The following is a 14,561-nucleotide window of genomic DNA, read 5'->3' on the forward strand; positions in this document are numbered from 1 at the left end:
TTCATATTTTGTCAGACATTTATGATGAATAAACTCAATGATTTCAAAGCGAGGAATGGCAACACTGTATGAAACAGAATCATTTTTATCTCCAGCGCGCGAGACTGTGAATCGGGAATTTTAAGACAGGCTCATTTTAAAATAATTTTGCGATGCTGCTGTTGAATTGAATTTTATGGTTTAAGTGCAAAGAACATGAAATGAACTAAGTGAAGGTAACATACAAAACGTTAAAAAAACGGCAATTTTTTTTTTTTTAAATTATAGATTGTTTTAGAATTTTGTACTTAACATGTTTTCATGTATTTTTGTGATGCTTTAAAATTTTTGCTTCGTTGTGCGAAGTAAAGGAACTGTTGTAATAGCGAAAAATTTGAGATACCGTATTTCAAAGCAAATGCAAATTTTGACAGTTTCTGAATCCATTTCCATAAAGCCAGTATGTAACGACAGCATAAAACACTCTTTATTCCAAAACGGATTGTAAAATGGATTTACAAAGGATTTAAAATAGATTTTTTTTGTGCGTTATCTGTAGGTACTTATATAAGTATGTGACTCGCATTAGTCTAAAACGATTAATCATCAAAAGATGAAATTTCATATATGGGACTGCTATAACATCTGGTTGCGCACCTTCCTTTTTTATTGCAATCGGCAGTACCAAAAGTACACATACGTATATATATATATATATATATAGAGAGAGAGAGAGGGCTTCTAAGTAACTTTTAAACCGGCCAAAGGGTTGGGTATATATATATATATTATTTATAAAATTTTGGACACATAGCTAAATCTAACTTTAATGCGGTGTCTCGTTTCTTATACTTATATATGGAAAAGTTTTATAGTCATTATGAAAAAATAGAAATACAAAAACGTTGTCTCCTGTAGCATAAAAAATTGACTGGGATATTTAATTTAAACATTTTTAATTTTTGATGTCAGTTTCAACTTACCTCGAGAGATAGGTTAATTAAGTTAAAAAATTCGGGGAAAGAAGTTTAAATGAACTGCAGCAGCAAGTGTATATAATTAAAAAACTGTACAAGGAAGTCAAGTGGAGTCTACATCAGAATTTTTTCTTTACTTCTTTACTTATTTAATGTGTTTTGCAATTAAATCTAATAATTTTATGTTTAATATATGTATGTTTTATTTGATTTTGATTTTACTGCCACTAATTTTGTTCCTATGCGTTCATTTCATACATAATGTGGTAGATGCTATTAGTCGATTGAAATTAGAATTTTAAAGCTAGCCTTAGTAGAACGGATATGTGGATCGAAATCTTCTAACCACGCTTTGGTGGCAATTTGTGTCATGAATTTGGCGACATTTAGTAACTCTTTACCAAGTTAGCGACATTTTTGAAGTTTCTGTAAAATGCCTTTTGGTAGCTCTAGAAAAGGCCTCTCATAAATCTTCCAGAAGCGCCTACATTTTCCTTCACATAATCTTAACACACGACAGTTATATAATCTTATAATCTTAACACACGGTATACTTCATATAATCTTATAATCTTGACACACGATATACTTCATATATTCTTAACACACGTCACTAGGCGGTCGTGTGTTAACTGCATTCAGAGTGATGCTACTGTTTCGCAATTGAGCATCTCGGTCGATGACCCTGTTTAGACTTTACTGTGCGAGCGATTTTGGTGAAATTGCGGTATTTCCGCATAAGTAAGAGAAATTTGAATTCTTGTATTTTGTTTAGCTTGAGTTTTTTACGGCTTACTTGCATTACTTTATCTACATACTTACAACTTGTAGTTCTAATTGTATAGCTTTATAGCTATGATTTTGTAATTCAATTTACTGAACATATTGTTACGAAATGCCCAGCTGCGTTAAGAAAGCTTCCCCACAAAGTGGGTCTAAGGTTGCCAGAAAATAGCAAGAGCAGGCAGGCTTGCCATATATGACGCGAAATCGCCCATTTGGCGACAAAATAGGCGATATGACATGGACGGGGAGATAATATTCTAGATTGAATTCTTACCGGTTTGGCCCAGAATGTTGTCGAGTGTAATGCGAGTTGTTGCATCGAGAGTGTGCATTGTAGAGGTTATCGAGTGTATCGTCGCGTGCATCGCGTGTTGAGGCATGGAGAGTTTCGAGAGTATGTTGAGTTCGGAGAAGGACCGAATCGAGTCGGGAGCTGTACTCTAGTACTTTGCCGTGAAGATGTCTTCACCGTTACAGCCTGATAACATGAAGGCTTTGCTGCTGATTGTTTCAGCGGGTTTGTTGCAGGTTTTCGACGACTGTAAACGTATTTTTGAAGCTCTCTTGAGTAATGCTGGCTAATAAATTTTGTTTTCATTCTTCATCTAGTCTTGTCGTTAATCACTCCAATCCACGAACACGTAAACGCAACAGCATTAGTGTACAGTTTACGGATATTCGCTATATCCGTAAACTGTACAGTTTTTCTTAAGCGCTTTACAAGTCTTGGCGTCACCCCGCTTTCTAGTAATTTCCCCACCCAGATGATTCTTGAGCCCATTAGCGATCGAATTTCCGATCTGGGTTCCAATCTAGATCAACGGGCTCGTTGCGAGGGCATTTCCTTGATTTTACCCATGTGTAACGCGCATACGAGCCAGTTTTACTTAGAAAGCCCGCCGCGAACGCATCCTTTCCCTTAGAAAAATAGCCGTAGTGTACTTTTCCATCATCAACTAAACCAAACGAGATGACTCTTGATCCTTTGAGCTTCGTTATTTCTGACAAATACATCCCGGAAGGCATGCATTCTGGTTGTTATGAAACAGATAAATTCCCCAACAAGACCTGAATGGCCCCTTAGGTGTCAACTACTGCTCCAGTGAATCAGCCGGCCTCGTCGATGGTGCAGAACTCTATATCTTGCCTTTAAGAGCTGTTATCCATGTTAGTAATACTGCAAGTTTTGCAATATCTGTGCATCAGACCTAATACGTCAAGCATATATGTCTCTAAGAAGAAGACTTAACATGCAACATTATTTAAACGTACTACGGCTTCCCATACACGGGAACAATCTACCAAGGACTAACGTTCTTGACTGTTTTTACTGTTACGACAGTTATAATTGCAAATACAGTTAATTTATAATATTTTAAAACTGTTTCAAACATTAATTTAATTAATAACATGTGTTTGTAATGCCGTTTCTATTTATCTAATGAAGACTTGTTTAGTTTTTTAATCTGTAATTTCTTCGTACAGTACTGCAGTACTCATACAGATCATTTTTATTTTTTATCTATTAGATGTCCCTCAGCTGACACTGAGATTAGGCAGCAAGTTGAGACATGCACACATCCAGGAGAACAACGACGTTTACTTCGAGTGCAATATCCGGGCCTCCCCTTGGGTGTCAGAAATAGGATGGAAATTTGAAGATCGGGAACTCCACACCAACACAACCACTGGCATCATAGTGTCGAACCAAAGCCTCGTGCTGCAGAAAGTACAACGCTTCAGCAGAGGAAAATATACTTGTACTGCAACGAACACTGAAGGCACGGGTGAAAGCAACGACGTTTTCCTCCGTGTGCAATGTAAGTATATTTTGGAACTTCCGATTCAGTATAACATGATCATCCTAACTTCAAATTCTTTTTTGCGCTATATGGGGTTTGAATAATCTGGTTTGAAAAATGAGTTGATTAAAATGTTTGCAAAAACAGATATATACTAGTGGACCTTTTTGAAAGCGTCTGAGCTGGCGAAACTGTTTGCAGCTGATAGAACCCGTCTTTTAAGAGGCATACATTCGCTTTCCTGGAGATCTTGTAGCACGAATCAATATTCTAAAATATGCGTGGTGTTCGAAAATCAAAAAACAAACAAAACAAATGGCAAAAGTACTTGACATGCAGAGTTTTTTCTAAAATGCACACCAATCCCTCTGGTGCCGTTAAGATGCATTAACTGCAGTTGGTGGCCATTTATTTGAGCAATTTTTGTAAATCTCAAGCGTTATTTAATATACATATCTATTAAAACGATATTTTATTTTCCGTGTTTTTGATAATTACTGCCTTTCTTGGGTTCACATTTCACCACAAATCGTATTATGAAGATTGTTATTATCTCTTTCACCTCTTAAAGCTCTGACCATCTTTCTTGTTACACCATTTATTTTTTTTTATTAACCAAAGTAGAACTAATACTTCTCAGATACTGCACAAGCAACTGCTACTCAATTACCTGTACTAACCAATGTTATTCAAGCTTATGTGAAAACTGCAAAATCTTGGGACAAAATATCTAAATATTTTGCTGAGATGCGTTCGACATTCAGCAGTTACTGAGTGAAGTGGAGTTCTGAACACTAATATATCGAATTAAATACTAATATTCACTACGAAGGGATTAGCCAAATGGGCATTTTAGTTTAATTTATCATGTGTAGCCTAAATAGGTGCCAATTTCTTTTAGAACTTTTGTCCCAGAAGTGGCTACGTTGACTGCTGAATACACGGAGTTAGAACCAGCTTGGAATCCAACAAAGCAGGCTGGCTGCATGCTGCTTTTCGGGATATCTTTTCATATGCATAGTAAGCACGAACCAAGTTTCTTCAGAAAGTCCTCCAGGAATTCATCAGTACTTTAATGCTTTTGTCGGTGTACTGGCTTACAGCAGGGGATATTTTTCCCTGCTGTTACTAGTAACTTAAGATTCTCGTATAGGGCCTGAACTTTGTGAAATCCGTAATTAAATATATCCTGTAGATGAAATTAATTTGTCGGGGAAGACGTTTGGAGCACTATGTCTCTTGAAAGCAAGTCGGAGGCTTGGGAGTGTGGAGGCTTGGTCAGGTGGGTTCTTTCGACGAATACTGAAATATGGGCGTTACTAGCAAACTATATACAAAACAAAATGCACCGAATACTACGTCCCATATGAGAGAATATAGGAAGTCTTTCAGAGTCGCGAATTTGAAGAAACACAATTTTCAATAGTAATTGTCAGCGAGCAGAAGATTTGTGTTGTCACATGAGTTGGTTATCGTGGTCACACGCTATACTAAGCTCTGAAACCGTCAAGGAAATGAGCAGCATACGGTCTAATAATTATATCCTCCTTCAGAATCTCAAAGGCCAGGATGTCAGCGAAGTTTGCGGGGTTGTTTCCTATAGATCTCTTGAAGAAATTTTCATTTATCCTGGCGAAGAATTTTTTAATGGATTCTATCTTCAAATCTGAATGCAGGCTTCTATTTCGAATGAAATAGAGAGCGTTTGTGATGATCCTCAGAGCTTTGATTTGGAGACCATTTCTACCCTTAGCTGATAGCCCTTATATTCTTTGCGATATTCAAATAACCTAACTTAACCCCAATGATATGAATATTTTAATATTCAGTAAATCTTATATCTATCAACATCTTAGTCAATTACGTGCAAATGTACTTCCCAATTTGCATTTTATTATTTAAAAATATAATCATACCCTTAGGGGATGATTATATTTTCCAAGCTGTTGGCAAATATACCCACCAGTTGCCAAAAGGGTAAAACCATAACATAGACATTTCAAATCTCGATCCATTTTAAATCTTGACTATATGCCCTGTGCTAGCTGCAGTCAGTCTGGAAAGTCGTGTAGATGGTATTGAAGTTTTGTTTAAACTTATAAGATTCTAGTTAAATTCATTGCTTTGGCAACAAGAATACTTGAGACGTGTATAGCGACTATTCGCTGACTCCTAAAAGTGACAATTCCAAAGAAGAGTTAAAATACCTTTTGATTTAACTTAATAATATTTACAGTTGGCCTATCTCGGGCTTGCAGGAATACTCCACTTGGCTTTAACTTAAGACAGAAAGTAAGAAACTCAGCTAATGCTAATTAACTAAAAATTATCTGAAACTGTACAGAAATAACTAACAGAGTTGGCCCTTAATTAAACCTCACCGACGAATATTAACAGGCACGGAATACGCCTGAACGTAGTAAGATTAGGCTTAAAACAACGACATGCCAGAAGGCAGAACACGCTCTACTAAGCTCTGCTCGGAAGGGACCGAGACTTCCCATTAAATACTGATTCTACCTCATTTACATAAAACGCGATCCTAAAAACTCATTCTGTTCATAATATATTTTAAAACTGAAGGATACCTTCGCGGAGAAGTTTCTAAATGAAACTCGCTCGTATACCCGTTACACACGGGGAAAACCACGAAACGCCATGCAGCCAACGCGTTCGCGGGTTCGAACCTCAGACCGAAATACGAATGTTAAGCGACTTTACCACTCGGCGGCTGGCGGACTAAAACTCATTCTGGCAGCTTAGGTTAGGTTAGGTTATTTAATTACGGCAAAGCCTCGAGGGATATCTGCCTAAGAGGAGAGATGCCTTCGTGGAGGACTTTCTAAGGGGAACTGGCTCATATACACGTTACACATGGGGAAAACCACGAAAACACCCATGCAGACAGCCCGTTCGCGAGATTCGAACCTCGGACCGAACTACCAATGTTCAGCGACTTTACCGCTCGGCTGTTGGCCTTCTGGCAGGTTATTTATTGTAGGTAGCAAGCAAAAATAATATAGGAAAGCTGTTCAAAATTAAAACTAATTATTAAAAAATTAAAGTAACCCCTTAAAACAGATGAAACTGCAGCTCTTGACAATTTTTTAAACGTATTAAGAAATGGCTACAGATTCGATAACAAAATAATAATATTAAAGTTTTAGTAAACAAGAAGCTGATTTATGAATAATTTTATTTACTTTATTTTACGTCGTAAATGGATTACAGAGTTTTATTTTATTTATTTATTTATTGAAGAAGTTTGAACAAAACAATGAACTGAAAATTGAAAAAAACTGTTTATTTTCTTTACCTTAAATACGTTTGTGTAATTTGGGTAAATATGCTTTCTGTAATAGCTTTTTCTCTTCTTTTATATTAAGCGCAAGGATTTTGATGTAATCAAATTTGATTAATCCACTTAACTAAGTTTTAATTCACTTGAGGAGTAACACAGGGGATTTTTTGCGAAATATATGGAATGTTACATTACATAACTTAATATTTATCATCCAGTTGGTTGGCCGAAATGCCTCGACGAAGTCCTCCTCTAATTTTCTTCAAAGTAGTACATACTGCTGATATGAATTATACAAAGTAATTCATGAAATAATATAAGAAATTAGCATTTTTTATTTAAATACAAAATAAAAAATTTAAACTTTTTTGCACGTTTTGTTCTAGCATTTTCAGTTTATTTTGTGTTGCTTAAAACATAAGCTTAGGCATTTTAAACCAGCGCCTGTTTTTTCCAGAAAGAGCTGGCGAAAAATATAATAAATAATAAATTTTTAATAATAATGAATAATAATAAATTTTGAATATAACACCAAATAAATATCATTAAATTGTTTGTCAATGTAATGATGTAATATTTAAACATTTAGGTTCTTTACACTACGGAAGAAATCGTGTTTTTTGGCTAACTTTTCGACCAGAATCTGAATGTTTTAGATTTTAACAGTTGTCCGAAAGGGTTTGTTAATGTTTTATATGCTCTTGCTGGGCTCCAAGTCTACCAGTCTCCTCTTCCATTCACTCCTGCTAACACTTTACTTATTTATTTATTTAGTCTTTTTAGCTTTTCCTATTAGTACCGTTTTCTTCGCACTCATGCCACAACAACAAAAATTTTAAAAGCTGCACAAATTCTAAAATTAGAATTCTTGATGCTGCATTAAGTATTGGCACGCGATTTACATTTTTAAGTCTTTTCTGAGTTTATTAATATCCAGTTTTCTTAGTAAGATAGCTAGCAAAAAATATTTTTAGTCTTTTTCGTCCGCATTTTATGTGTTAACTTTATCTATTAAATATCACATTTTTCCTACTTACGCCACATAAAATTCAAATCAACAGAAAAATCACAAGAAATTTAAAAACAGCATTGCTATCCATATTTTTATATTCGTTAAATTATTTCTTCTTAATCTAGCTGCTCATGAAACCAGCTGCCTAAAATAGTTGCCATGAAGAAGAAAAGTATATAATGATCTTAATTCGCCCAGTTTATGTAATTTCACAAAAGTACTGAACATCTAATTAAGATCTCATATTTGAATACATGTTTATTTAAATCAATCACATTAAAAATCAAAAAAAGTAATATTCTTAAGAAATGTGTTTATTGCTTTTAAATCTCTTATTTTTATTACTTAATAAACTTCCAGATTAAATTTGAAAGTATTTTATGCTGTAAGTATTCTGAGTGGAATAAACTGGCACGTGGAAAACAAAAATACCTTATTTCCAGCCACGGCAGCACATTGCGTATAGGGGCGAGTTTGCTGGTTAAATCTGAAAGAATTCGTAAAAAAACTGGAGAGTTTAATTTCGAACAGTGTGGCCACTGCTTGCTTTCAAGTAGTTGAGTTTGTTAATAATATAGTTTCAAATAGTTGAGTTTACAAAATATGGAATAAGCAATAAACGAAATTCAGAATTAAAAATTAGGTTTCCAGGAACACATGTCCGGGTGAAGGACTCCGTTATTCGAAACTGGATGGCTCTAGATACCGTAGTTTTTTCACAATGAGGAAGGAGATAGCTACATACATTCTTCATTGTTTATTTTCTTTAAAAATAATACAAGACAATAATATTTGTTGGCAACAGCTTGAAAAGCGATAAGCCGTGCACAGTTAACAGACTCAAAATCCCATTTCCAGACTAATACCTTTTCGTATAAAAATAGAAAGAGAAATTTCCTATCTCTGCTTTAAAATATATACATATTTTTTAAGCAGAGCTTGCTGGACGGGAGTTTCCGTAGTTTTCTCCATATGTAGCGTATATACGAGCCAGTTTCCCTTAGAGAATCCTTCAGGAAGGCATTCCTCTCTTTGGGCAAATAGCCCTAGTGTGCTTTGCCGTAATAAACTAAATCAAACCAAACCTACAATCAGAAACATGCGTATTATACACCATAAGGTCAACGGAATATGGGCGACAAAACAGTAATAGATTGGAACAGTCACCTGCCCGATGCCTGTACTAAACAAAAGCGCTTTAAACTAAAATTAAAATTAAACTAGTTTAAAAGTGTTTTTCTTTTTAACGAAATGCAAAAATGAAGAGTGTCGAATACTGATTGTTTATTATTAAACAAAGAAAAGTCAGTTCCTTTAGAATTCTGCAGAAACGACTGGTGCTCCCCAACTTTCGACACTAGCGGGGCCGAGCGGTAAGTCGCTGAATACTGTTAGTTCGGTTTGAGGCTTGAAGCCCGCAAACGGGTTGGCTGTATGGGAGTTTTGGTGGATTTCTACATGTGTAACGTGTGTACGCGCCAGTTTCCCTCAGAAAGCCCTCCATGAAGGCATCCTTTACCTTAGGAAGATAGCTCTCAAGTGCTTTGTCGTAATTATATAAACCGAAGCTCAACCAAACTGCAAACTTTCGTGTTTCAGCTTTCATGGTCTATGGGATAATACTTAAGTACCAAAGATTTTTAATGGCAAAATCTTTTTGGGAGGTTAAACGGTATCTGAAAATTTCAAATTGCAAAGTTTTTTGTTTCTTTACATAACATTTTTTTCTAATTACTCCGAGACCACTGGGCCGTAAATGGTTAATTATAATGTGTTGAGGTCTTTATTTCTGTAATTTACACTGCTATGTTCATTATTAAACTTTCACTGTTGCAGTCGCTCCTTTGTGCAAGCCAGGCCAGAAGATCATCTATGGCGCCGCTCGTCACGAAGCAGTGCGCGTGGTCTGCGAAGTTGAAGCAGATCCGCGTGAAGTTTCCTTTCGCTGGCAATTCAACAATACGGCCGAGAGTCTGGAAGTTGTCACTTTCGTCAACGAAGGTACCATATCCACGGCCACTTACATACCGAGGACGGAGTTCGATTATGGAACTTTGCTGTGCTGGGGATCGAACATCGTCGGTTCCCAGGTGGAGCCTTGCATTTACACAATCGTTCCAGCAGGTAAGCATATTTTAAAGCGTCTTAAATAATATATACGTCGGCTCATTCACGAAAAGCGTGTTCATGTTAATTATTTTCTTATGACAGAGAACGCCTTCATGATTAAGAAAACATAATGCTTATTTTGATAAAAATCTAACGTGCTAGACTGTAGTATCCTTTCCAAAGAAAGAGCCAATCAGCAAGGTAAATAATACTGTATTTGGTGAATCTTTTTTTTTTTTTTATTAGGACATTCAGTGGCATCTTTAGAGAACCCAACCTAGCCTTTAGTAGAGAGAAAATAAAAATATTTATTGTCGAGTATGTAATTCTCAACAGACTTACAGTCAATGTAACATTAAATTTCGTCTCATCTTGCAAAACATTATTTTGATGGCAGGAAGGACTAATAAATAAATAAAAAAATGTATATTATTAACAGCATTCAGTAATCAAGTTTAGAAATTATGAATTAATATATTCGAAACATTAGCTTTTAGAGTAAAACGGCTTTTAAAGTTAAACTATATCAACATTCAACGTCAAAATACAAATATAACTTTGTTGCTGGTCTATTTCGCGAAGAGCAATTTTACCTGTTCAGATCAATGTGGGCCTTTCGGCGCTTGACGATGAATATTTCTTTATCTTATATTCAGTAGAAACAGAAGCTTGAATATAGAGAAATTGCTTGTATAGTCTAAGTGCGTCTTTCAGTAAAGGGTTATTATATTAAGAATAGAACATTTTGCTTAAGTTCATAAATACGACTGGACAAGATCTTGTAGTAATGCAGAGGATATAATTCGGTTAGTTTTTTAAGTGAAGAAGTTTCAGTTACAGGAAGGGCACGTGGCAAATTAAAGTTTGTAATTTTGTATCAAGTGATTACATATTATAGGTGGTGTATGCGAGATTCTTTAGTTACGGGACCTTTTTGTAGCTATTTCTACCTACGCGCATAAGGCCTATCGAATGTAATTGAAGCCAAGGCGTATGTAACGCGGATTTTAAGTTCTTAAAAGTCAGATTGTCAGAAAAACATAAGTTCTCAAAGACAGAGAAAAAAAAAAGTTTTCGAGGAATGACATCCAGCAAAATTAGGGCTCATCAGTGGTCGAGCGCTAAAATAGTTGCACAGTGATATTTCGACCCGGAATCAAATCTCAACGAACGGACTCGTTGTGTGGTGGATTTCCTTATGTGTAACGTGAATAGAAGACACTTTCTGTTAGAAATTCCTCTGCAAAGGCTTTCCTTCTTTCATTAGGCATATAGCTGTCGGGTGCTTTGAAGTAATCCAAATAATGCATCTAATCCGACGAATTTGAAGTTAGCTAAAAACACATTCCGTGATTTCTTCGGGTTGGATGAAGGAATTATTTGGGGTGGATATAGTATGTCGAGAGGTAAAAAAAGCTCACAAGATCATTTGTAATGTATGATGGAAAATGTAAAATAGATAAAATTAAGCTCCGTGTAGACATAAATATCTGACAGTTTAACTACTTTTTATAATAGTTGAGAATCGGATGATGCTTTCTTAACTTTTGAATGTAATATTAATAATTCATAATTCCTCCCTTCACATTTGTTCTTTTTTTTGATAACTAGATGACACACTGGATTAATAAATGCGAAAACAAATTTTTTAGTGAAATTCTAACTTTAACGAAGTGGGAGTGCAAACATTTGGAAGGACTTCCGCATACAACCAATTTCATAATTTCCAAACACTGTTCCACAAGCAATTGATGAGTAAAGTAAAAAGATAAAATAAAAAGAAGGGGGGGGGACTATATCTGCGATAGCTGACTGAATAACTTTCTTTCTTTGTGAATAAAACGCTGTGATTGCCGGCAGATCAAAGATTATTTAACAGTATTACTGCGAGCGAAAAGGTTCCCATGAAAAATGCAGAAGCGAACGGCGCTTCTCTCCCTCCCTCACTGCCGCGAGAGAGCCATCTGGCGGAGAACCTGATACTGACAACAGTCGGAAAGAAGTAGGTAATTGCGTAATGAGAGATAGAAAGGTATGTGCATGAATAAAAAATAATGGTTTATTCGCTTTTGAAGCAAATGGATTCAATTTTATTTCTAAATATTTGCTATGCATGAAATCGTCAGAAATTCGTGTTGAGTTGTTTCAATCTATCTGGAAAAAAAATATTTCTGATCCTAGGCTTATTTTTTAAGTAAATTCCAGAAATCTGCTACATATCTGTGCTAGGTTGGAGTCACAAGACCCTTTCTTCCGGCTTGAGACGTCTAAAGCGATCGTAGAACTGTCTGCTCATAATTTTTTATGCCTTATACTAACTGTATGTAACAATACCATGCTTTTATCGTCTCTGGAAAGTGTCATTACTGCCCGAAATGTGAGATATTTGTTCTCTGGACGGAGTTACATATAACAGATTCTCTGATGTTTGCCCTCCGGGAAAACCAACACCTTTAATTTGCAATTCATTGAAACGTAAACAGTCTATAATTAATTAACAGATTGAAAGGCTAAAAAGCAATAAACACCTTTATTAATTATTTAAATATTTGTTTGTTAGTAATCTGTCTAACTAAAATACACTTTCATCAACCTAAACATATCCATTATGAATATCTGTAGCATTATTTTATTTAACAATAGGTGTTTCTAAATCCCATACAACTTACTAAAATATATATCATATCATTCTTAAAAAAACACATAATCTGGAAGGAATGTGCAGACAATTTTTCTTAGAATACATATATAAATTACATAATACAGAATGAGTGATTAACATTTCAACATCACTTACCCATGAATTCCTAAGTTATGTAGACCAGAGCTCTAAACACATCCACTGTACATTAGGTGTGATTATTTTACAAACCGAATGGGGATTTCTGCTCAGCAGCGAGTAAGGACATTTCTACGTCATATAAGACAACCTTACAATCACATTAGTGACTCTGGAAGGTTACGTTAGGCTATATTATTTTAATGAAGCAAAGTACACGGTGTGTATCTTCTAAAGGAAAAGATTCCTTTGTGGAGGATTCCTTTCGGAAACTAGCTTGTATTCACGTTACACATGGGGAAAAGCAACCTGTCGGCTCGCCTGAGGTCGACTTCCCCGTTCGAACTTCTTGTATTAAGAGGCTTTAACGATTCGGCTATTAGTGGACCTGTGCAATCTTGATAGATGACGCATTATTTCCATGAAAGATCCCAATACTTCTTATCGTTATATTGTCGAGTGAGTGTAGGAGAATGTTTTAGAGATTAAAACACTATGCAGAAACTGGCTGCAGGAAAGACATAGGATACGAAGAAAAGGTACTCGATGTCACCTCATAAGCAGGCAACACTGAAAGAGAACAGTCATGACACCAAGACGCTGGCCGACTTTGTGAGCGGCAATATTGGCCGGGCAGTGGCAAATCATAAAACAGCCGCCGAATGTAACACCACCACGATGTAACACCTTTATTACACTACGGATTACTGGCACATCAACATCCTCGCAACGTTCTTTCTAACATCTCAGTAACGTTTCGTCAAACTACAATACTGCATCGAAGACCGGTTTTCAGGCAAAAATGATGGTGGTCGTGATGTCCACACCAATAAAGGAGCAAAGACAAAGAGTTGGTATTTGTCCCCGGCATATTTCACCAGTAGGGAACATTGTATGAGATTCTATAGGATTCAACAGCAGATCACCTCTCATAAATGCCCAAGCCTCCATAAAAATTGAAGCGAACGGAATGCTGTGTTTAGAATAAATCGCGTTAGATATCTCAATAGTTTTACTTCTGAAGATCTTTATCTTCTTTGTTTGATCGTGCAAACAATGAAGATTCTTTGTTAGGTTTATTATTACGCAAGGGTATTCGCGAAACATTTCAAAAATTGATTCGGTATTACATAAAAGAAATTAGAATGCATTCTTCAAAAAATTTTCAAGGTAGAACGTGGTGGAAACAGACCGCAGTGCAGAGTGGTGGAACAGCGCAGAGGTGTAAATGTCCTGAGAATTTCCACCTCTCCGCTGTGCGATGCAAAATAAGAGACACCCTCAAAAATTCTTTTTTGTCACCATAAATGAATTGTGCGCATGTATCTTCTAAGTACAATCACTAAATTCATTACATCCGCTTGGTGTTGTTCTCAAGATTTTCAGACGCATTTTCAGACGCACCAAAAATGAATGTTTCTGGATTTCTTTCTCTCTCTAGGTCCTCCTGACTCTGTGGAGAACTGCAGCGTGTCTAACCAGACGGAGGAGTCGATTCTGGTCGAATGCAGTCCGGGTTATGATGGGGGGCTGCAGCAACAGTTCATTCTCGAAGTTCATGACACGGCCCTGCACAGACTGCAGGTCAATCTCAGCTCCCCCAGCCATCCGACCTTCGAAGTCCGGGGCCTAAGCTCAGGGAGCACTTTCGTCGTTGTTGTTTACGCGGCCAATGCCAAAGGAAGGAGTCAGGCAGTGGTGATGAGGACCCACACATTACCAGGACCTGAGAGTCAGACCAGAAGAGGTAATGCCTTGCGAAAGAGTTACACTAACTTACTAACCTTGTTCACTGAGTCGGAATAGATAATGCTTT

The 14,561-nt window shown here is 36.3% G+C and overlaps 1 protein-coding gene across 1 annotated transcript in view; it reads left to right on the plus strand.

The window, feature by feature from the left end:
• Nucleotides 1-14,561, plus strand: part of LOC118194015 (protein turtle homolog B-like) — a 356,504-nt gene that overhangs the window by 298,479 nt on the left and 43,464 nt on the right. The window contains exons 6-8 of the mRNA XM_085810225.1: nucleotides 3,272-3,562; nucleotides 9,694-9,981; nucleotides 14,187-14,492. Of these exons, the coding sequence (XP_085666351.1) occupies nucleotides 3,272-3,562; nucleotides 9,694-9,981; nucleotides 14,187-14,492 (885 nt within the window). The remainder of the gene's footprint in view (nucleotides 1-3,271; nucleotides 3,563-9,693; nucleotides 9,982-14,186; nucleotides 14,493-14,561) is intronic.

Source organism: Stegodyphus dumicola, chromosome 2 (assembly GCF_044657685.1).
Source record: "Stegodyphus dumicola isolate Sdum_Otavi_A_Nest chromosome 2, ASM4465768v1".
Lineage (NCBI taxonomy): Eukaryota > Metazoa > Arthropoda > Arachnida > Araneae > Eresidae > Stegodyphus > Stegodyphus dumicola.